Source organism: Callithrix jacchus, chromosome 13 (genome assembly GCF_049354715.1).
Source record: "Callithrix jacchus isolate 240 chromosome 13, calJac240_pri, whole genome shotgun sequence".
NCBI classification, from domain to species: Eukaryota; Metazoa; Chordata; class Mammalia; order Primates; family Cebidae; genus Callithrix; species Callithrix jacchus.
In genome coordinates this window covers 9345505-9370674 of record NC_133514.1, presented here as the reverse complement: position 1 = coordinate 9370674, position 25170 = coordinate 9345505, and the positions used below count along the sequence as shown (strand labels likewise).

The 25170-nt window shown below is 40.6% G+C and overlaps 2 protein-coding genes across 9 annotated transcripts in view; one reads left to right on the top strand and one right to left on the bottom strand.

Moving 5' to 3' along the window:
- Nucleotides 1-10799, top strand: part of ANGPT2 (angiopoietin 2) — a 61045-nt gene extending 50246 nt beyond the window's left edge. For both annotated transcript variants that reach the window (XM_002756750.7, XM_008979005.5), the window contains exons 7-9: nucleotides 589-755; nucleotides 5273-5403; nucleotides 9643-10799. In XM_002756750.7, the coding sequence (XP_002756796.3) occupies nucleotides 589-755; nucleotides 5273-5403; nucleotides 9643-9803 (459 nt within the window). In that variant the 3' untranslated portion in view covers nucleotides 9804-10799. The remainder of the gene's footprint in view (nucleotides 1-588; nucleotides 756-5272; nucleotides 5404-9642) is intronic.
- MCPH1 (microcephalin 1) overlaps nucleotides 1-25170 on the bottom strand; it is a 244677-nt gene that overhangs the window by 132719 nt on the left and 86788 nt on the right. For 5 of the 7 annotated variants that reach the window (XM_078347075.1, XM_002756753.7, XM_008979007.5 and 2 more), the window contains one exon: nucleotides 12979-13056. In XM_078347075.1, the coding sequence (XP_078203201.1) occupies nucleotides 12979-13056 (78 nt within the window). Of the gene's footprint in view, nucleotides 1-12978; nucleotides 13057-24386; nucleotides 24505-25170 lie in introns of all 7 variants that reach the window. The other 2 variants (XR_013525428.1, XM_054243665.2) reach the window with 1 other exon arrangement.

The window sequence follows — 25170 nt, the reverse complement described above, 5'->3', positions numbered from 1 at the left end:
CCTGAGGTCAGGAGTTTGAGATCAGCTGGCCAACACACCGAATCTCTGTATCTACTAAAAATACAAATGTCAGCCAGGTGCGGTAGCGGGTGCCTAGAATCCCAGCTACTCAGGAGGCTGAGGCAGGAGAATCGCTTGAACTGGTGAGGTGGAGGCTGCGGTGAGCTGAGATCATGCCACTGCACTCCAGCTGGACGAAAGAGCAAGACTCTGTCTCCAAAAAAAAAAAGGCAAGGCTCCCACAGCTTGGCTTATTTTTAAAGCGGGCTCAGTGTTTTTTGGTAAGCCACTGTTTCATGGCGCCTCACATTTCCATCGACTGAGCTGTTGGTGCTGAGGCTTCTGCTGGTGGCTCCCCAAGTAGAATCCTAATACAAATTTTCTTCCAGCGACAGCTTAGTGTCATATAACTGACCTGTTTAAAATCCATTTTCCTATGCAAAGGACCCGAACTGTCACAGCACCAGAAGTAATTTCTGATATTTTATAGTTACTCTATGTTCAGCTGACGAACTATTCACTTCAAATACACAAAGAAAAAATGTGTGAAGTAATTGAATTTTAATTCAGTTAAAATTTGCATTACAGGGATTTGGTAACCCTTCAGGAGAATACTGGCTGGGAAATGAGTTTGTTTCACAACTGACTAATCAGCAACGCTATGTGCTTAAAATACTCTTTAAAGACTGGGAAGGGAACGAGGCTTACTCACTGTATGAACATTTCTATCTCTCCAGTGAAGAACTCAATTATAGGTAAGTGAATTATTTGTATTTGAAAGAAAAAGTTGAAAGATTTGCTGGGTGACTGTTCCAGAAAGTGAGATTTAACCAAGATCTAAACTACTCTTAGATTACCTTAAGTGGAAAAACATCTTGTTTCTCAAAATTATTAAGTTTCTCTGGTTTTAAAATTCTAACTTTGGTTATAGCAATATAAAGGAAACCTCATATGAACAGTATTTTGTCTGTCTGTTGTGCTTACTGTGTATCCTCAAAGCCTAGAAGAACCTTACCTGGCAGATAATTGGCTTTCATAGCTATTTGTAAAATAAGTGAATGGTAAGTGGTCCCATGATAATATATCATACGAATAGCATAACTGATGGATACTTGTGACTGTACTGTTTTATCTCAAAAGGCTTCAAAAGTTAATCTGCCTTTATGAAGTTTAAACTCATTCCATTGTGCTCAATCTCAAAGTCAGGGTTGGTTGTCAAGTTTAGAGATGGCAGAGTTAGGTGGGATGGTTAGCCAACGCTCCTCTCCTCTATGGGAGATACATCAGATGCACAACATTCCCTGAGTGCTTGCCTTGTCCTCACCCATTTGGTGGCGATAATCATAAGTAACGGCATGGGCAACCTTGACCGGGAATTTACTTTCCGCTTCTAAAATGCCACGAGAGTAGAGACAGAACAGCAACGAGACGTGACAACCTAGTTTGCAAGATACGTATGGTGAGGCCATGTGCACGGTAATGCTGGTACACAAGCCACACAGAGGCACTCCGAAATGTGTGTGCAATGCTGGGGGGCAGAGAAGTGAGACTGTGTGCCCAGTGGCACCAACACCACCCTGAAGGAGTCTAAAGAGCACGGACTGGGGGCACCTGGTGATCATGGAGCACGTATTATCCACTTCAAGGTCAGAAGTTAGCAAATGAAGGTCAACACGAACATCACAAAAAAACAGTCATCATCTGACCTACAGTCTCGTCTTCATCTCAATAATGCCCAGCTCAGATGCTCTACTCAACAGAAATTCCACAGCCCAAACAGTCTAACAGTAGACACAATGTGCAAGTCTGTGAGCAGGCTGCCCAGGGGAGGGTTGCGGTGGGCAGCACAGAGAAGTGGCTGATCGTCAAGTTGTCTGAACAACCAACTGAAAACTACACAACACCCAGTATGTCCTGCTTTGCAAACAGTGGATGAAAATTCAGAAGCATGTTTGAGAAGCAGAGATACATGGATGTGACTCTTCAAACATCAGTCCTCATTATGGGAAGACCAGGCTCTCCTAGAGGGGCAACAACTGAGATGAATGAGATGATAGGTGTTTGGGTCTCACAGCAGTTCCGACCTGATTCCAAAGAGATCAAAACTTCAATGAATTTTGAGACACAAGTGGTTGGTCATTGTTTTACCTCCAAGTTAAATATTTTTTCAACTGGCAACAGTTAGGAATCTACAACAGAAGAATTAAAAAAAAAAAAAAAAGCAGCACAGAAATTAAGGATTAGGCTGTTTGTATAAGAAGATTTTTACAAAATGGGTCATTACCCTTGTATGCTGACATTATAAAAATATTTTAAACTGAGATGGTTCTTAACAGATATTTCCTTTAGAAATGCAATCAGTTTTTGGATAGGCCATTTAGAAAAACACACACATTGGCTTAAAGTTTAGTTGAATTTGCTTGGTAAGATAAAATAGATATTACATCAAAATTATTATCCTAATAAAACATGATGGTAGGGTGATAAGAGAGCTGTGAGGGGAATGAAACCTTTCAAAACCGCAAATTGTATGCAGCATGTAAGGGATTTCTTTTTCCTGAAGAAATGTTCTCCAAATGTTAGAAAACTTGAATACACGTGTTATAAGAAATGGATAAATGCATCAACAGAATTAAATTCTTTCCAATAAAACTAAAAGCTATGTGTATATTAAACCTTAAAAATTGGTTACTTTTCACGCACATTCTGGCAGTTTTATATACACTAAGGTTTAATTGTTTTTTTTTTTTGAGACAGAGTTTTGCTCTTGTTACCCAGGCTGGAGTGCAATGGCGCAATCTCGGCTCACTGCAACCTCCGCCTCCTGGGTTCAGGCAATTCTCCTGCCTCAGCCTCCTGAGTAGCTGCGATTACAGGCACGCGCCACCGTGCCCAGCTAATTTTTGTGTTTTTAGTAGAGACGGGGTTTCAACATGTTGACCGGGATGGTCTCGATCTCTTGACCTTGTGATCCACCTGCCTCGGCCTCCCAAAGTGCTGGGATTATAGGCGTGAGCCACTGCGCCTGGCCTGGTTTAATTGTTAAATGTTGACACTACCTCTTTACTCCACTGTTATATAAAATCATCCCTGGCAAAACTGCAGAGATTAAAAAAAAAAAATCAACCAATATCAATATAAAGTAACTTCAAGAATGTGGCTATTCTTAATAACCAAATTTTAAAGAAAGAATTTTAAACCAGTGGGCCATAAAAGAACCTAAAATTTTACATTCTCCCTTATTTTTCTTGCCTCTGGGGAAAATTTGACAAGTTCTCTGAGAACTAAAAATGTTCAAGGAGACGGGAGAGTTAAAAGATAAGCAAGGGAGATGTTCCTCTCAATCCTGCCTATGGGTAATGGGAAGACAAAGGAAAGAAAAGAAAGTGTTTCAGAATCCCAACAAAGATGGGCATTTATGATTCACATTTTGCAGTATGCATTTAGAGACAGAGCTAAGGCCAGTCTCATTTTTGAAACATGTAGGAAAACACGGAGACTCACATGTCCAGTCCATGCCTTAGGATGAAGTTTCTAGGGCTGCCTTATCACTGAAGTAACTTAGGAGCAACACTTACGGAGCTCCACATCACATGGCCTCGCCCTCATATTTCCACAACTTTCTCCAACAAACAAACATCTCTGTTTAGGTGTGTGCCAGTGTTGAAACATGGCAGAGGGGTTTGCTGCATCTGGTGCAAATCCTACCTCCATGACTCAAGAGTCTGACCTCGGACAAGTTCGTATCTCTGAACCTCCGTGACTTCCAGTGCAAAAACAAAGATGATGGCCACCACCGTGGGTGGTTTTGAGCATCCAATGTGCATGCAGGTGTAAGTACCTGGCCTGGCCTGACCAGCACGTAGAACTAAAAGAACTTTTTCCCTCTTCTTTGCACTCTTCCAATATAAACTCATAGAAATTATATTATACCACTGTGGCAGTTAGTAAACATTAGCAGGTTTTACAAGGAAGGGCATCATGTTGGTGCTTCGAGCACACTTCTCCTGCCGCCACTGCAGGATTTGCTTTGCAGGCTCCTTGCCTGGGTCTTCATGTGCCTGTTTCTCCATCAGGATGTGAGGACTCAGCGTGCCAACATGACATACCCCATTACGTGAATGCCTGCTCTCATCTGTCCTAAACCATTTGCCAAGGGGCTTCTTTGCAGCAGTAGCTCTTGAGCATAGTTATGGGAAAAAATTATTTTAAACCCTCAAAACATATTTTCTTCTCCCTTCCCTTATATGTTCCTTGCTGGTACACAGACGACCAATGTAAGCCGTACTTTTGCAATACAACTTACTATGGTTCGACTTACGATGGTGCGAACGTGATACACATTCAGCAGAAACTACACTTTGGGATTGAAATTTGGATCTTTCCCTGGCTTATGATATGTGGCATGATGCTCCCTCGTGATGCTGGGCAGTGGCAGTGAGCCACAGCTCCCAGTCAGCCCTGTGATCACCTGGGTTAACAAGACACTGCGTGCACCGTGCTGCCAAATGGCTCTGCCTGACTGTGGGCTAATGTGAGTGTTCTGAGCACACTGAAGGAAGGCTAGGGCTAGGCCAGGATGCTCCAAAGCTCAGGTGTATTCCATGCATTTTCAAGCCACAACATTTTCGACTGACAGTGGGCTTATCAGAACAGAGTCCCATGGGGAGGCAGGGATCGCCTGTATTGCCAGTAGTGTCTGACTAAGACATATGCTCGTTTCTCAATGTCTACCAGTTTTATTACATTATACTACTATACAGACATGAGGCAAAGCAGCCATAAGATTTATTTTCAGCACCGTTCTCTAGATTCCTGCCCCAAACTCAGTGGCCATTCCTCGTCTGCTGCCTTCTCCACCCCACCCCCCCCACCTCTACAGAAAATGATGTTTGCGGTTGGCCTCTTGTCTCTATGGAAGATGACTGGAGACCTGGCAAGGGGACCCTCGTGTTGCATTTCTCTCTTCTGTTTATCTGAAAGCAGCAGAAAAATAAATTACAGGGCACTACAGTCGCTGCTGGTAGCTGTGTAAGTGATGTGTGTTGAAGGTTTCATGAAAACATCCCTCGCTGCTGAAGGATTTGATGATAAGTTGGTTCCTGTTTATACCAAGTGCAAAATATTTTGTCCGGAGTATGCATTAGTCCACCAATGAGTACAGAACACACTTCTGTAGAATGGAATTCTTCATTACAAAAAATTTTCCACTACGGTAAATCAACGACCCAAGCCAATTAAATCTGTTGTTTTTTTCTTTGCACGCTTACAGGATTCACCTTAAAGGACTCACAGGGACAGCCGGCAAAATAAGCAGCATCAGCCAACCAGGAAATGATTTTAGCACAAAGGATGCAGACAACGACAAATGTATTTGCAAATGTTCACAAATGCTAACAGGAGGTAGGGATGACTTTCTGCCTTCCTATTTGTATTGGCAAGGAACAATTTCATAGAGCGAAAGCCTGGCAAGGACTTCAAATTGCGATTGGTAACGATGTCCAAAATTTCATACGCAGACACACTAGTTTCGTATAGGTAAATGTGTTTTTCACTTTTTTAGTGTAAGTTTTAAATGAGAGTATGACATGGAGTTAGACTTGTCAGGAAGCCAAGTGTGTCTCCTCAGGGCCTAGCCTGGGCAAGGAGAGGGGACACTGAACACTTACCAAGCTCTCCTGAGTTTGTGCTTGCTGGATACTACAGAGATGGTTTAATTACATTTTGCTTTATTTAAAAAGTTAAAAATTCAAAGTGGCAACAAAAACAGTAATATAGATTATAGAAGTATTTCCAACTAATAATTTAATGTTCAAACAAGAAATTTCCAGTTATCTTTTTATTTATTATTTTGAGACAGAGTCTCACTTTGTTGCCCAGGCTGGAGTATAGTGGTGTGATCTCAGCTCACTGCAACCTCCACTTCCCAGGCTCAAGCGATTCTCCTGCTTCAACCTCCCAGTAGCTGGGATTTTAGGCGCCAGCCAATGCACCTGGCTAATTTTGTATTTTTAGTAGAGAAAGGGTTTCACCGTGTTGTCCAGGCTGGTCTCGAACTCCTGGCCTTAAGTGATCTGCCCACCTTGGCCTCTAAAAGTGTTGGGATTACAGGCATCAGCCACGGCACCCAGCCCTAGTTGTCTTTTTAAAAAAGATTAATATATAGCAAACACCTATAAACAGAGGCAAGTTAACCAACCTTTTTTAGTACCTCAAATTAAAATGAGTGATCTTCTACTTTAAGGCCTTTTTTGTTTTCTACTTTTAATGTCAGGTTGCTGTAAAACAGACAATGAAAACCACACTCATAAGCAAAAGACTGTTGTAGCAGTCACTTAAAATGGATAGGTTGGTATTCAGACACATTTGAGAGCTCATAGGAACCAACTTTTAGAAAATGTAATTTTTCCGATTTTTCTAAAAGTTTAGGAATTCACTGACAGGAACAAACACTACTTAATAACGGAGACAAGAAAAAGCCTGATGAATGCTGTCAAGTTAGTTCTTAGAAAACACTGAAAGATTGAAAGTAGCCATAAAAACTCTGCCAATAGTGCAAACTGGATGTAAAGAATAACAGGAAAACTGGCAGGGTCTAATTTCTAGAGAACATAAATCAGATTTGCAAAAATTAATACGTTACCCAGGAAAACCAAGGGTAAGAGCTATGGTCAACATATTTTATAAATCTAAGGTACTACTAAAACAAATGGATGAATCAAGTTATGATGTATTTACGCTATAAGAATCACTAACAGTCAAAAGGAGGACTTAGTAATGAAAGGAGTATGAAATTCGGCAATTTTCATGTCTTTACATTTCATGGCTTTTATACTGAAAGAATCAGGCCTCATTAAAAAAAAAAAAGTAATCCTCTGCTTCCTGAGATAATACAACTGTGATCTGGTAACATAGGTCCTCCGTATTAACCATTATTACACCAATGGGCAAAGCCCTGATGTTGATTTTGCAAAGGCTTCTCAGAAGTTTCCCTCATCCTGGCACGATAATCCTTCTGAAAGATGAACAGCGGGGAAAGCGGTCGGGTGGAGGAGCCACAGATACCTAGGGCTTTGTTTCCTGTCAACCATTCCCCCCGTGCTGGACCCAGCTCTCTCCTTGAGAGGGTGGTGGTTTCTAGACCACCCGTATGCGGGGAGCTTCTCAGGAGAGTAGGAGAATCACATTAATAACCAAGGAAACAATATATTTACTTATTCAAATCATGATTTAGGGGCTGAGAATCTAACTGGAAAAGAGGCTAGGGAGAGGAAAAGCAGCCCGAGAGAGAAATTGGAGTGGTCTTGCCTGTGAAGAGGTCAAATTCCAGCCAGTGGTCTGGACCATGAATGAAGCAGCCTAATGAGCAGCTCGATTTTGCATGGACAGCAAGTTTTATAGTCAGGAAAGCTCCAGAGGGGACTGACCTATGAATCTGTCAGAGTCCTAAATATGTGAAAGATTCTGAATAGAACACGTAAACTTCTATCCAGTCTACAGTCATCTGAATCAACTGAAGTCACTCAGCTGTCACCACCAGGAAAGAATGTAGGAACCTGGGAGAAAAAACTGGCACTCACAAACGGACGCGTGAACATAACATATACATATACATACATATACATATACATATACATATACATATACATATACATATACATATACATACATATACATATACATAACATATACATATACATAACATATACATATACATATACATAACATATACATATACATAGACATAGACATAGACATATACATAGAAACAATACATTACAGGTAAGGCTAAAGAGGCCCTACCAGTGCCATTCCCTACCTGCTGCTTGGGTCGAGGTTAATTGCCTTTATGTATTACTTTTCCTACATATGGAGAGATCAATCATAATTATTTTCTATATTTTAAAAATTAATATAAGGAGTATCATACTATATGTGTCCCTCCAACACAGTGTTTGTGAGATTTATTCAGATTAATATATGTAAAATCAAGGTCACAGTAGCCCTCCTTATCCTTAGGGGATCGCCCAGCAAATGCCTGAAATCACAGATGGTATCAAACCCTACATGTATATTTTTTCCTATTCACAGATATTTATGAAGTTTAATTTGTTTTGTTTCTTTTCTTTTTTTTTTTGCGACAGAGTCTCACTCTGTTGCCCAGGCTGGAGTGCAGTGGTATAATCTTGGCTCACTGCAACCTCCACCTCCCAGGTTCAAGTGATTCTCCTGCCTCAGCCTCCCGAGTAGCTGGGACCACAGGGGCCTGCCAGCACGCCACGCTGTATTTTTAGTAGAGATGGTGTTTCACCATGTTGGCAAGGATGGTTTTGATCTCATGACCTCATGATCCACCCACCTTGGCTTCCCAACATGCTGGGATTACAGGCATGAGCCACGACACCAGACCGAAGTTTAATTTATATACTAGACACAACAAGGGACTTAACACAATAGTAAAATGGAATAATATACAACACATTGCTTCTAATTTCATGGACATAAGATTTGTTCTTCTATATGTTTTAGCACCCTTAGTGTACGATTTTTTTCTTTCCTTATTAAGTCGGGACCTTTCACCTTTTCACTTAAACAAAGCGCTTTACAGCTTCTCTTTGGCGTATCTGGATTGCCAGCGTCATTACTCTCACACTTTTGGGGCTATTATTGAGTCAAGTAAGGGTTACTTGAACATAAGCACTGTGACGTTGTGACAGTGGATTTAATAACCAAGTCAGCTACTAAGCGATTAAGGGGTGTAGACAGCATGAATCCACTGGATAGAGGGGGTCATTCACATCTTGGGTGGGATGAAGTGGACAGCAAGAGATTTCATCCCATTACTCAGAAAGGCAGGCAATTTAAGGCTTATAGATTATTTCTGGAATTTTCCATTTAACAGTTAGGGCCTCAGCTGACTTCAGGTATCTGAAAGTGCAGAAAGCAAAAACTGCAAGTAAGGGGCACTACTGTGTTTCTTCCTCTCACAAATCCCAGCAAGCTCTTGTTTTTGGACCGAGCCCAGAAATTAAGGTGTAGATGGGGTTCCACTCCCAAACCCCCTGTGCTGGGCACCTCTCCTGCCCTGGCTTTAGCTGAGTGACTGCACACCCTCGCTTCAAACTTCCTTTTTGTCTCTGAAATGTACAGACTTCCTTTTTATGTAGCTCCACTGAGTACTTAATATTTTTGGTTAAATTTCAACCAAAAAAATCCTTTAACAGAGCAAGGGGAACCTGAGTGAGTCCAGCTTACCATGTTGCAGGGACTGGACAGTAATTCTGGTTGAAAGAGCGTTTTCCGACTGTTCCTCAGATATCTGCTTATCCCTGCTGTAAGTGTGTTCGCACTGTGTGCTTATCGAATTGAACCGTGGAGGAGTCATGCCTCTCCACGCAGCACAAGGCAAAAGGTGGAAGAACGCTTGCAAAAGAAAGCATTTGCAGTAATGGAACTGGATGTCACGGGCATTCAGCCGGAAACCCATCCCTCTGCCGGTAAACATCCTATACCTGCCATCGTCTGCATGTACCTACTCCACAGGCCTGGAATGTGCCTCCTGGCTTAGCTGAGTATGGCTGTCTTCGTGGAGGGAGTTGCCACCACCTAGTTCCTAATTCCTTCTGTGTTTTACTTTCACAGGCTGGTGGTTTGATGCATGTGGTCCTTCCAACTTGAACGGAATGTACTATCCACAAAGGCAGAACACAAATAAGTTCAACGGCATTAAGTGGTACTACTGGAAAGGTTCAGGCTACTCGCTCAAGGCCACAACCATGATGATCCGACCAGCAGATTTCTAAACACCTGAGTCCACCTGAAGAAGGATGTCTTGTGCTATTTTCAAAGACTTAAGCCCAACGCACTGAAAATCACGGCTGCGCGCTGTGTCCTCTTCCACAGCAGAGGGCACGCGCTCTGCAAGTCACGGCTGCGCGCTGTGTCCTCTTCCACAGCAGAGGGCACGCGCTCTGCGCTGATGGGTCCCACGTGCTCCAGATTAGAGCTTGTAAACTTGCTCACTTAAACTTGCACCACTTAACAGACCAATGCAAGACCCTAAACATCTGTAACTGCCATCGGACAGAACGCCCATGTAAAGATGAACCCAAGGCTGAGAATCAGATTGACAATTTACAGACTCAGCTGTCACAACCAAGAATGTCATGTGCAAGTTTATCAGTAAATAACTGGAAAACAGAACACTTACGTTATACAGTACAGATCATCTTGGAACTGCATTCTTCTAAGCACTGTTTATAGACTGTATAAAAACCCATATGTCCTGAATTCACCACTACTATTGAAATTAAAAGAAAGAAAAAAAATCCCTAAGCCATAAAAAGATATATTTGGGGTTATTCTGTGGAGGGGTTACTAGAAGTTTAATATTTGGAAAAACAGTGCATTTTCACCCCACCTCTTAGGTGCTTTAAATTTTAATTTCAGAAACAGCATATTTACATTTAGGTTGATGACTTAGTTTTAAGTTAATACTGAAAACATACTTCATGTTTATATGGTGAAAACTTCCAGGATCTCTGAAATTATCAACAGAAACATGTGCCATTTTAGTTTATATACAGATTGTATTATTTTTCTCTGCCTGATTGTTAAATATGAAGGTGTTTTTAGTAATTAAATATAACTTATTAGGGGATATACCTATGTTTAACGTTTATGATAATATTTACAATTTTATAATTTGTTTCTGAAAGAACCGATTGTGCCTCGTGATAACGAAACCTTTAATTTTTAATGATGAGGAAAATTATACATTTCATTCTATGACAAAGAAACTTTATCTTCTCATTATTCTAAAACAGATCTGTTTTCTTTTCTAGTAAGATATACTTTTTTAGAACTAAGCTACAATTTAATTTGTGGTTGAGAAAAGCCTTCTATTTAAGACATTTACAAAGCTATAATCTCAAGATTCACCCTTAAATTTACTTAAGAAAAAAAAATCCACACTAGTAAGATTTTTTAATGTCAATTAGCAAACTGAAAAAAGTGTTTCAAAGTACAAAAAATCTGATGTTCTTAATATATTTAAGTATTTGCAGAAAATTTGAGAACACAGAGCCAGGTGCAGCAGCTCGCGCCTGTACTCCAAAGTACTTTGGGATGCCCAGGCAGGCAAATCACCTGAGGTTGGGAGTTCAAGACCAGCCTGGCCAACATGGTGAAACCCTATCTCTACTAAATAATATAAAAATTAGCCAAGCATGGTGGCAGGTGCCTGTACTTGGGAGGCTGAGGCAGGGAGAACTGCTTGAACTGGGGAGGTGGAGGTTGCCATTAGCTGAAATCACGCCATTGCACTCCAGCCTGGGTGACAGAACAAGACTCCGTCTCAAAAAAAAAAAAAAAAAAAGAAAGAAAAGAAAAAGAAAATTTGAGAACACAGCTTTATACTCAGGACTACAGAACTCCTAGAGTTTTAATTCCTTTTGAAATTTTCATAGTATGATTAATACTAATGAAGATTTGTTTAAAGCTTTATAATTTAAAGGAAATTTCTCATATATTCCTTTCTGAGTCATTTGTAAGGAAGTTCAGAGTCCAGTCTGCAACCGGCATTACTATATGTCTGTCTTTACCTTAAAGTTTACCACTATTTTTTCTTTATTCAATTTTAAAATCTAATTTATTTCCCCTCAACTTCTTCTCCCCCCGATGTAGTTTTAGAACACACAGGTGTTGCTACATGTTTTGAGCCAATGATGGACTCTGGCAAAGTCAAGGCTGTGTTATTTCCACTAAGGTGCACTTTTCCAACAACTGTTCAACTGAGTCGAGAATCTCCCCTTCTTACAACTGTATCTACTTTACATTTAAGAAGGCTTTATGAATTCAACAATGGTATCATGGCCTTGTATCAATCTGCAAAACAACTGAAAGTAAGAAAATTTCACAGCCTCAAAGACAACAGCAAGTTTCTGTGATACCCCAATGACAACAATGATGGATACTTAGGCAGGGAAACGATAATGGAGGAGAAACTGGCAACACCACACTTAATTTATATCAATTCTCCATGTAGGCAGGTGAAATGAAATTCAAGGTCAAATCTCATGATGTCATTGAGTGTTACATACAATCTCTTATGACAGAGAGTGGGGGGAATTTGTGTTTTTACTTTACACTTCAGGTTCTTACACAGTATTTCAAACAGTCTTGCTTAGAGGAATTTTTTCTCTCCTTAAAAAAACATTTATAAAGCTGAAAGGAAATCAAACAGTAATCTTAAAAATGAAAACAAACCAACCCAACAACCTAGATAACTACAGTAATCAGAGAGCGTAATTCAACTGCTTGCTGTGTTATAGCCATACAGCCTACTCCACAACTAAATAACCATACTGGTGGCAGACACAAAATCACCATTTACCTTTCAGATATTAATCTTCTGAATAAGCTGTCACAAACCATTTAACATTTTCGAACATGAAAGGCAACTTCTAAACATTCCTGTATCCAACCAAACCTTAAATTATCCACTTAATTATTACTTAATCTTAAAACAAATAAATTAGAACCTGGAGCTTTTCCATTAAGCATTTGAAAGTTGAAGTGGAATTTAGGAAAGTCATAAAAATACAAAGACTGTGACCACAGCGCTAACAAGCCGTAATTTTTATACCAATCAGTTCTATCTCTATTAACAGTAAAAACATCAGGCAAGACATAAGACCACCTTCCCAAGATTTTAGTCTTTTTCATTTTTGTTTTTCTCGATTCTGAGGACTTTCATCATTAAATTTTCTTTGGACTGCATTCCTGACTACTTTTTGCAGAACGGTCTCAGGTTCTCACATTTGTTCTCACAAATAAATTGATAAAAGGTGTTAATTTCTGTGAATGTCTTTTTAATTATGGGCATAATTGTACCTGACTCGATAGACCTTAATCTACCCTTATGTTTTTATTAATTTCCTGAGAACACCAAATTGCATAAAACAATATCTGACTTACAGGAGCTGCAGGGAAGTGGTTAGAGAGTTCAAACGGCTCCTCAGAAATCCAGTGACCCGATTCTAAAGACCATAGCACCTGCAAGTGATACAATAAGCAGATTTACTATAGATTTATTAGGCTTAGTGGGCAATAAACCAACAGTCACTTTGAAGACACAGCAAAAACAAAACAAAAACTTCAACAGTGATATAAGCCACAGATCTGAAATAGATGTGTTCTCTACAAAGTGCCTTCAGAATCTTCATGTTGCATAAACATTATGAATGGTAATAAAAACTTGGTTAAGAAGAAGTCTCATGATAACAAGAAATGTGAGTCATTATTCTTGTGAGGCCAAATATTTAAACATTATCCGCTTTTTAAACATATGAAATATTATATATAGATTTAAAATTCCAAGTTTCTCATTTATGAAGTGTTTTATAAATAGTCCTCTGTAAATATTCCAGAATTGTATTAATTAAAACAATGAATTACAAGAAGACGGATCACAAGCCTAAATTCAAAAGCAACTCCTTTGGCTTGCGACTTTCTAACATTGGCTAATATTTTCAGAAGTCCTCCGGAACACACTTGAAATTCCTTCCGAGACTTTGGAAGAGTAAAATGTCCCATAAACAAGCTTAAATCATCATCCTCATCATCATCATCATCATCATCATCATCATACTCAGTATCTGAATCTTCCCACTTTTAAATAATCAACAATGTTTTCCTTTTTAATTCAGTAATATTTGAGGTTCTGCGGCCATCTCTACTCCAGGACCAAACTCCCTGAAAATCTGTCTTCATACACCAGAATTTTAGAGCTAAAATAAGAAAGCTGGATTACGTAATTCATCTTTATTGTTTATTATTTTTGAGACAGACTCTCACGCTGTTGTCCAGGCTGGAGTGCAGTGTTGCAATCTCAGTTCATTGCATCCTCTGCCACTCACGTTCAAACGATTCTCCTGCCTCAGGCTCCTGAGTAGCTAAGACTACAGGTGCCCACAACCACATCTGGCTAATTTTCTTTTGTACTTTTAGTAGAGATAGGGTTCACCATGTTGGCTAGGCTGGTCTCGAACTTCTGGCCTCAAGTGATCCACTGACCTCAGCCTCAATGCATGTTATTTAAAGAGATATACTAACAATACGTGAGGTTTCCCACAAACTCATATAATTAGCCCAGGAAATAAAATGTAAGAAGTTTCAAAATCAGGTTCATTTCACACAATAAGAAACATAAAAGAACAGTACAATGAGAAAAGCAATGTACCAATGACAGAAGCCAGGGAACCAGCCTTAAAAATGTGTGTGACATTTAAGTTCAAATATAATCCATGTTCAAATGTCAACCAAATTTAAACAACCTTATGGAGAAAATTTATGTCCTCTGAATTTATACCTTTCTAAGTGTTAAGAAAATAAAACCATAAGAGGCTAAAGTAGAGTTCTGGTGTCAGTAAATTAATAAATTTAATTTACATAGGCATCCAGGAATTGATATTGTATAGAGATAGGAGAAAACACTAATTCAATTGTATTAAAATCATCAAATCAGAAATACAGTGTAAACACTTTGCTCTAGAAATTTCATTGGCCAAACACATCTTCACCTTAGTAGAGTGTTCAAAACAGTGAAAATCTTTGAAAAAGCACAGGCAAGGCTATCAGCAAATTTAAAAACATTGGCCCAACATCTTTCTCATAAGAAGGGTGGAGTGAATTCAGCATCTGCTGCAAAAGGAATTCAGCATCTTGTAGATAAGACATTCTGTAATGAAAATGATGGTCTTTAAAAATATTTTAATATTATCATTCATAAAATCCAAACCTTGCTGATGACTTTAAATAGGAACTGAGTCTGTGAATAGAAACTGCTTCATTTCTTCTTTTCTGATTTGTATGCACATTTTATTTCTCATCTTATTGCACTGGATACAACTTCCGGTTCAAGGCAGGGAAGGAGCAGTGAGAGCATCAGAGTTCTTTCAACTACTTTGTGAGGCAGATTTATTCAGTTTATTGTAGTATAGAGTATCATAAAAACCTAAAGTGGGCCTGGCACTGTGGCTCACATCTGTAATCCCAGCACACTGAGAGGCCAAGGTGGGCAGATCATCTGAGGTTGGGAGTTCAAGACCAGCCTGACCAACATGGAGAAACTCCATCTCTACTAAAAATACAAAATTAGTCAGGCATGGTGGCGCATGCCTGTAATCCCAGCTACTGGGGAGGCTGAGGCAGCAGAATCGCTTGAATCCGGGAAGGGGAAGTTGCAGTGAGCCAAGAACACACCATTGCACTCCTGCCTGGCCTACAAGAGAGAAACTTCATCTCAAAATAAAAGCAACCCTGAAGTGTTCAAATTCATGTATCTATGTTCGAATTAACATATCTATTATATTAATGTGTCTATGTGCAAATTAACCTATAGAAAGCACGTTTTCTTGTGTAGCTGTTTTTAAAGAATTTATACGTATATATATTTTTTTGTTTGCTTGTTTGTTTTGAGACAGAGTCTTGATCTGTCGCCAGGCTGCAGTGCAGTGGCACAATCTCGGCTCACGGCTCACTGCAATCTCCACCTCCCGTGTACAGGTGATTCTCCTGCCTCAGCCTCCTGAGTAGCTGGGATTATAGGTGTGCAGCACCACACCCAGCTAATTTTCTGTATTTTTAGTACAGACCAGGTTTTACCATGTTGGCCAGGATGGCTTGATCTCCTGACCTCATGATCCGCTGGCCTCGGCCTCCCAAAGTGCTGGGATTGATTACGGGGGTGAGCCACCACGCCCGGCAAGAATTCATATTTTTAAAGCCACTTGAGCTTTACAGCAAAATTAAGCGGAAGGTACAGAGAGCTCCCATACGCCTCCTGCCCCACACATGCATCTCAGTGTCTACCACTGGAGCACGTGTCAGACCTAGTCCTCCCACGCTGACACATCATTACCACCCAAAGTCCACAGATTACATTACAGTTCCTCGTGAATGAAAAATGTACACTATGATTGAGTAAAGGGCTGGCCAGTGCTTGCAGTGCTTCCGCAAGCTGATTTCAACTTCCTATTTCTTTTCTTTAGACAGATTCTTCCTCTGTCGCCCAAGCTGGAGTGCAGTGGTGCCATCTTGGCACACTGCAGACTCCGTCTCCCAGGTTCAAGCATTTCTCCTGCCTCAGCCTCCATGAGATTACAGGCACACACCACCATACCTGGCTAAATTTTTTGTTTTGTGGGTTTAAAAATTTTTTTTTGGTAGAGATAGGGTTTCACCACATTAGTCAGGCTGGTCTCAAACTCCTGACCTCAAGCGATCCACCTGCCTCGTCCTCCCAAAGTGTTGCGATTACAGGCATGAGCCCCTGTGCCCAGCCCTCTCAACTTCCTATTTATTCCTCAAAGAATAATTAGAAATTTCTGAGTGATCAAAGGGATTACAACTAAATATCAGTAAATGTTACATCTCCTGTTAGGATCAATCAAATTAATTCTTATTTATTCATTAATTTATTAGTATTTTCTTAACTGCCTAAGAAATTTTCTTCAGCTAGGAAAAAATTTATTCACAAAGTATTTCATAAGCAAAAACACTGAACGAGGTACTCAATTTTTGACTTCTCAAAAAAAAAAAAAACCTAAAGAGGGAAAACAACAAGCAATTATTTTAATGTATACGTGATAAGAGAAAACTGCGGGGAGAGGAGGCAATCTGTAAGAGGAATTTAAAATTGGGCCTGAAAAAATGACCACATTTCATCATGACTCCCTCCGGGTGTGAAAAGCACAACTGCAGCAGGAAGCTGACTTAACTCACTGGAAAGCGTTAGTGATTGTGTTGAAAACATTTGTCAACATTCACAGTTTTTGATAGGCAACATTACTGTTAATCATAACGCTAAGTTTATTCCAAATTTCTGAATAGCCAGCCTTATCCAAGTACACCACCCAGCACAGCTTACCACCCACCATACGGCAAAATTCAACTGCAGTTGTGGGACTAAGATTACCTGTGGGAATGTGGTGGGGAGGGTGGGGTTGCTTCCTTGTGGCACACAAAAGTCAACAATATTCTTTGCATACAAAAGACTCCATGTTGTGTAAAACAGGGTCCCGGTACCAGTCTGTGTCCTATTAGGAACTGGGCCACACAGCAGGAGGTGACTGGCAGGTGAGCCAGTCAAGCTTCATCTGCATTTACAGCCGCTTCCCATTGCTTGAATCACCACCTAAGCTCCGCCCCCCATCAGATCAGCAGTGGCATTAGATTCTCATAGGAGCTCCAGCCCTGTTGTGAACTGTGCATGTGAGGGATCAAGCTCCTTATGAGAATCTAATGCCTGATGACCTGTCACCGTCTCTCGTCACCCCCCGACGGGACTGTATAGTTGCAGAAAACAACCTCAGGGCTCCCACTGATTCTACATTATGGTGAGCTGTAGAATGATTTCATTATATATTACAACGTGATAATAAGAAAGTGCACAATACATCTAATGTGCCTGAGTCATCCTGAAACCATTCTTCCCCCACCCTCCCAACCCCCCAGTCCCTGGAAAAATTGTCTTTCACAAAACTGGTCCTTGGTGCCAAAAGGGCTGGGGACTGCTGCTGTAAAATACCACTTGATTAATTAAAACTCAAATCTGACAGTTAGAAACTTGTCCCACAGATGTAAGCCACAGGAGTGTAGTTAATTTCAAACAGTTCAAAAGTATGTTTTACGTTCCACTTTACTGGGTGATACTTTAGGAGTAAAGTTAGACACATTGAAAGTGATTGGGATGTTTTTGCCACTGTCTCCTGCATCCACCCTTCACTCCACCAATTTTGGTAAAAGTATGGTTGTAGGTGTTTATGGAAGGTGTAGAAACACACTCAGCATTTGCAAATTTCTTCCTTAAGAATAACAAAAGTAGGCCGGGTGCGGTGGCTCAAGCCTGTAGTCCCAGCACTTTGGGAGGCCGAGGTGGGTGGATCACCAGGTCGGCAGATCGAGACCATCCTCGTCAACATGGTGAAACCCTGTCTCTACTAAAAACTACAAAAAATTAGCTGGGCATGGTGGCGTGTGCCTGTAATACTCAGGAGGCTGAGGCTGGAGAATTGCCTGAACTTAGGGGGCGGAGGTTGCGGTGAGCCGAGATCTCGCCATTGCACTCCAGCCTGGGTAACAAGAGCGAAACTCCGTCTCAAAAAAAAAAAAAAAAAAAGAATAACAAAAGTAATAATTATTAATTTTTTACTGATTTAAGCTAACAAAATTATAAAACTCAATTACAAAGGTTTTTCTCATCAGATTTTATAGATCCTTTGTCTTAGTTGTTAGAGTAATCGATTTTCTCAGACAACATTTATCAGACTTTGCTAATTTTTATGCTGTTTCAGATTTTTCTAAAGAAAGAAAAAGATTTGTGATTCTTCCTCAACTAGACAGTATAATATTGTCTGTGTTAAAAGCATAGAATATAAATATAATGATAGAATATAATATAAATTCTGTGTTAAAAGCACAGAATTCAACAACTGGGTTTAAACCAACATCCATCTTTTTTTTTTTTTTTTTTGAGATGGAGTTTCACTCTTGTTACCCAGGCTGGAGTGCAATGGCGCAATCTTGGCTCACTGCAACCTCCGCCCCCTGGGTTCAGGCAATTCTCCTGCCTCAGCCTCCTGAGTAGCTGGGATTACAGGCACGCGCCACCATGCCCAGCTAATTTTTTGTAATTTTTACTAGAGACGGGGTTTCACCATGTTGACCAGGATGGCTTCGATCTCTTGACCTTGTGATCCACCCGCCTCGGCCTCCCAAAGTGCTGGGATTACAGGCTTGAGCCACCGCGCCCGGCCACATCCATCTTTTTACAGATTAATGACAAGAGAAAGGTTAGTTAGTATTTCTGCCACATGAAGACATTATACATCATTATTAATGACAAGTACCCATGCAGTTAATGCGATAGTGTGACAACAGTTTATTTCTAGGTTACACTGAACTTCAGGAGACAAAATTGGGGACGCCAATGGTATAATTTTTAACAACAAAATAATTGGGTACTTATGTCCAAAGCATTTTCGAGCCAGAAAATAAAGGAGGTCGAGTCTTCTGAAGAGACCAGCTTGAAATGGCAAAATTTCAAGGCAACAATAGCTGTTCCAAAATAAGCTATTCCTCTGTATTTCCAACACATCTCACAACATCAAGCAATGCTTCCTATAATTCCATAAAGTTCTTTTAAAAATACAAACTTATTTAGTAGTTGTGGTACTGCCTTAACAAAGCAATTTTCCATATATGACATTGTTTTAAGTGTGGTGAAACTGGCATAAAATTAACCATTTTCAAGTGTGCAGCTCAATGGCATTTCATATCATGATGCTGTTCAGCCAGCACCCCTTCTAGTTTCAAAATGTTCTCATCACCCCAGGAAAACATCCTGTACCTATTAAGTAATCAGCCCCCATGCCCCTCTCGCCTCTATTCCTGGTAACTTCTAATTTGTTTTCTATTCTATGGATTTCTCTATTCTGAATATATTGTCTGAAAGGAATTATACAACATGTGTCTTTTGTGTCCGGCTCCTTTCACTCAGTGTGTTCAAGGTTCAGCCAAGTTATGCTTTTAATGAATGCTACTGATCAGTGTCAAAAATGCTTGTTGAGGCCAGCACGGTGGCTCACGCCTGTAATCCCAGCACTTTGGAAGGCCAAGGCGGGTGGATTACAAGGTCAGGAGATCAAGACCATCCTGGCCAATATGGTGAAACCCTGTCTCTATTAAAATACAAACAACTAGCCGGTGTGGTGGCACATGCCTGTAGTCCCAACTAGTCAGGAGGCTGAGGCAGCAGAATTGCTTAAACCCGGGAGGTGGAGGTTGTAGTGAGCCAAGATCATGTCCACTGCACTCCAGCCTGGGGGCAGAGCAAGACTCCGTCTCAAAAAAAAAAAAATGCTTGTTGAATAATAACAGTATTTAGTATTTACTGAGTGCATACTGAGTACTTTATTTAGGTGATCTTTCCATTCTTTCACAGGTGAGACTGCCTTACCCATAATAACAGTATTTAATATTTATTGAGTGCATACTGAGTACTTTATTTAGGTGATCTTTCCATTCTTTCACAGGTAAAGAGACTGCCTTACCCAAGGTTACACAGCTACAGTGCAGCAAGGTTAGCAGTAAAATCCACTGCCTTATCCACTAGTCTTTTCAAAACACATAGGTGGTCATAGAATACCCATATCAAGGTTTACAGCTATAGAAGACAAAAAATATTCTCTAGGCTATCTTTGTAAGTAGATGGTAGAAAGAGTGGGCTACGAATTGAAGAAGAGCTGAATTCAAATTTAAAATTCATCATTTCTGGCCGGGCAGTGTCTCAGGCCTGTAATTCCAGCACTTTGGGAGGCTGAGGTGGGCAGATCACTTGAGGTCAGGAGTTTGAGACCAGCTTGGTCAACATGGTGAAACCCATCTCTGTGAAAACCAAAAATTAGCCAAGTATGGTGGCATGCACCTGTAATCCCAGCTACTCCAGAGGCTGAGGCACAAGAATTGCTTGAACCCAGGAGGTAGAGGTTGCAGTGAGCCAAGATGGTGCCACTCCAGCCTGGGCAAGAGAGCAAAACTCTGTCTCAAACAAACAAAAAAAATTACCATTTCCAAGCACTGCGACCTTGAGCAATTTACTGAAAGTGTTCAAGCCACAGTTCCACAGAGGATTACTGTATTGACTAACTGGTTGAAGATGTATAAAACACTGACAAAACAGCTCCATATCTTTAAACGTTCCATGTAACTAATATCACTGCATGCTGTCCCATCTCCACCTCGAACACTACAGGGGATCCTCTAGCTCCTTTACATCCTTGGGACCCAATGCTGGGTCACAGGACCAGCAGCATGGACGTCACCTGTCAGCTTGAGCAGACCCAGACCCACTGAACCAGGATCTGCCCTTCAGTAAGATCTGCAGGTGATCCACGTGTTAGTAAGGTTTTAAAAGCACTGCTCTAGCTGTCTCATAAAGAAAGGGGCAGGAGGGAACTATCTAATACGGCCTATTTAACCAAGGCACGAAGACAAGCAATAAATTACTAAAAGTGTGTAGTTAAGAACACATTTCCCTTTTAAAAGACATTAACCCACAGAGACTAAATTCCAGGTGGTGAGAGGGAAAACAAGCTGCATGTTGACCTAGGCTTGAATATGCTTACAAAAAAGCTCAGCTCTATTAAACACAGGTATTTCAGTTCAATTTCTTCTGCTTGCATGCTACCTAATCCTTTCCAGTTTCCAGAAATGAAAACGGGAGATTCTCAGACATTAAAACTTAATTGCTCAGTAATATCCACTCTATAAATACAGCTAAGCAAAGACCAGAGCGACCCAGCATGTCACCACTGTACTGCTCACATGTGAAGTCCAAACATCTTTATAAATAACTAAGCGCGTACTTCTCTTATCAAAAGGAAAACAAAGAAATAAATATAACAAATTCCAATGTAACTAAAATAAATAGCAGAAACATCACTTCATTGTATGAAAACACAGCAGAAATTATTACCAACACAGACAATAAACCAAATATTATGGCTACTAAGAGTAATCACTGTTTTTTGTTCATCTTTGTCTGTGAGTTTGCATTACAAAGTTGTTTTTCTTAAAAGAACACCAGATCATCTTATATTAATAAATTTTAACAAGAAACACATTAACTACATGGGCAAATTGCGATTTGGACTGATGTATAATTTTTTATGTGATTTTTTAACTCATCAGGGGTAAGAAGAAATTCTGAGATTAAAAAAATAAAAATAACAGGTCATCTATATACTCATTTATTCATTCAACAAATAAGGACTGAGTTCCAAGTCTAATCTTAGGTCCTGGGGCTGTGTAAGCAGACAGGCACATTCCCTGCCCTGGAAGGACTGGCAATTGATAACTAACCAGTGTCCACTAAAGATGCTTTGCTTTCATTTTTATAACATTCTCCCTTGTGCCAGGAAGGGTATGGCTGTCTCTGAAATACTATCAAAACTACTATTTACAATTTAACACTTAACATAAATGGCCTACTACAATAAAGTGTATACAAAATAACAGAAATACATAAAAAGAAGAAATATGGTGAATAATAGTATTTGGGTATATTCTTTCTTATTTTGTTGTTACCCAGCAAAACCAGAGTCAAAAGAAATTGCAGCGCCAGGCATGGTGTCATGCCTGTAATCGCAGCACCTTGGGAGGCTGAGGCAGCTGGATTGCCTAAGCTCAGGAGTTCAAGTCCAGCCTGGGCAACACAGTGAAACCTGTCTTTACAAAAATACAAAAAACTAGCCAGGAGTGGCAGGGCGCACTTATAATCCCAGCTACTCCCAGGAACTAGGGAGGCTGAGGCAGGAGAATCGCTGGAACCCAGGAGGCGGAGGTTGCAGTGAGTCAAGATTGTGCCACTACACTCCAGCTTGGGTGACAGAGCGAGAGTCTGGCTCAAAAAAAAGAGAGAAATTGCATAACATTCAGTGGAGATGTGTCTCTGCCACCTTTAGGGAACTATCCAGTGGTGTGCTGATAGATAGGGTTTGAATCTGTGTCCTCATCCAAACTGAAGGTTGAATTGTAATCCCCAGGTTGCAGGTGGGGCCCAGTGGAAGGTGACTGGATCCTGGGGAAAGAGTTCTCATGAATGCTTCAGCACCATCCCACCTTGGTACTGCACAGTGAATGAGTTCTCCTGAGATCTGGTTGCTAAAAGTGTGTAGCAATGCCCCACCCTTTCCTCCTGCTCCAGCCATAGAAGATGGGCCTGCTTCACTTTCTGCCATGACTGAGTTTCCTGAGGCCTGCCCAGAAGCCACCGTGCTTCCTGTGCTGCCCAGAAGCCACCGTGCTTCCTGTGCAGTCTGCAGAACTGTGAGCCAATGAAACCTCTTTTCTTTATAGGTTTCCCAGGCCTGGGTATTTCTTCATGGTGGTGTGAAAACAGACCAATACATGTGTGGCACAGCAAATTGTGTGCAGTCTACAGAAGAAGAGCGGGGCCACGTTAAGAACAAAAGCACTTAACTCTGCCAGAGCCTCCCTAGAGCCACTAACCAGGAAGCAGACAATGGCATTTACACATCAAAGCTGAGTATGCAGTCTCTTTACTACCCAAGACTACAATAATTTAACAATCATTATTAATCAATTAAAATGAATTATTTAATAGTCAATCAATAATTGGTAATAATTAAAGATTATTAATAATTTTATATTAATTAATAATTAATATAGTAATAATATGTACAATGCTTGTTAAATTATTACGTTAGGTAGAACTTTAATATTCTGGCAGAGAGGCCGGATGTGGTGGCTCACGCCTGTAATCCCAGCACTTTGGGAAGCTGAGAAGGGCGGATCAGGAGGTCAGGAGATCAAGGCCATCCTGGCCAACATGGTGAAACCCCATCTCTACTAAAGATACAAAAATTAGCTGTGTGTGGAGGTGCATGCCGGTAATCCCAGCTACTCAGGAGGCTGAGGCAGGAAAATCACTTGAATCCAGGAGGCGGAGGTTGCAGTTAGCTGAAATCACACCACTGCACTCCAGCCTGGCGAAAGACAGAAAGTCCATCTCAAAAAAAAAAAAAAAAAAAAAATCTGGCAGAGAAACTCGCTTTCAGAAAGAAGAACCCAAGAAAAATAACTAAAAAATAGATCTATTATGAACCCATGGCAAGCTGTTACTTTAGCTGACAAAATTGCGTTACACATTTCTAATTCTCTGCTTAAGGAAAGCCTAATAAATTTTCTGTATGAAATTTTCCTATGAAATTAATTTCATTTGGAATTTCTATTAAATTCAGTGGAAATGAATTTTAGGAGAAATGCATTAGGTGCATCATACATCAAAAGTATCGGGTAGCAAAGTGTACCATGTTGTCAATTCTACCTTTGAAATAGAAGTACAACAATTTTCTAAAATCTAGTATTTGTTACATCAGTTCTCTTCAAAAGCCAATGCTGTCCCTAAAACCAAATTCACTGAGGGTACTTACACAGAGACTGTAACAGAAGCAATGATGTTCCTTGGCAATCTATTTTAATTTGGGGATAGAGTTTAGAAGCCTCGAAAAGAGGCCAGGTATGGTGGCTCACACCTGTAATCCCAGTACTTTGGGAGGCCAAGACGGGCAGATCACGAGGTCAGGAGTCCGAGACCAGCCTGACCTATATGGTGAAACCCCATCTCTACTAAAAATACAAAAATGACCAGGCATGGTGGCTCATGCCTGCAATCCCAGCACTTTGGGAGGCCGAGGTGGGTGGATCACAAGCTCAGGAGTTTGCGACCAGCCTGGCCAACATGGGGAAACCCTGTCTCTACTAAAAATACAATAAAATTAGCCAAGTGTTGTGGTGCGCACCTGTAATCCCAGCTACTCGGAAGACTGAGGCAAGAGAATTTCTTGAACCCCGGAGGCGGCGGTGGCAGTGAGCTGAGATTGTGCCATTGCTCTCCAGCCTGAGTGACAGGGCAAGACTCTGTATCAAAAAAAAAAAAAAAAAGCCTTGAAAGAATAGATGGTTAATAATGCCCCCAAAGTCCCTGAGGGACATCTAAATGATATCTAAATGATGGACAGCTGAAGACAGCTTTTGAAGTTACAGATAAAATCAAACCATGGTTGAATTTTCCAATGAATACCTGAAGTTAAGATGTTCTGTGCTGTTATTTAGTGTTTACAGTGAGAACTGCCTGATTGCCATGTCAGAAACAAACGTGACACTTCAGGTGCCTAGTGGAACCCTGCAAAGCTTCCACCTTCATGTATGACCAAAGCCAGGAATTTGTGCTGCAGTTCGACATGGACCAAGTTGAGGTTCAAGAGTTCTCAGTCATAAAGGCGGGAGAACCGAGGTCTACAGGGAAGACCTGTGCTACTTCACAGCTGATCTAAGTTCGTAGAAAAGTAAAGACAAAGTGTGATCCCTGAAGGCCACAATTTGGAAAAGGATGGGTGGCAACAAGTACCCTCTCAACTTGTTGGTTTTTAGCCTTATCCATTTAAAGTATTTGCCAAACACAGAAACGTTTCCATTAATATATATAATCTCAGTTTACTTTATTTTCCCTGATAACTCAGCCAACAGATTCAGATGCTTCCCAAGACCACACTCAACTCACCATATCAACCGCATCGCCAAGCA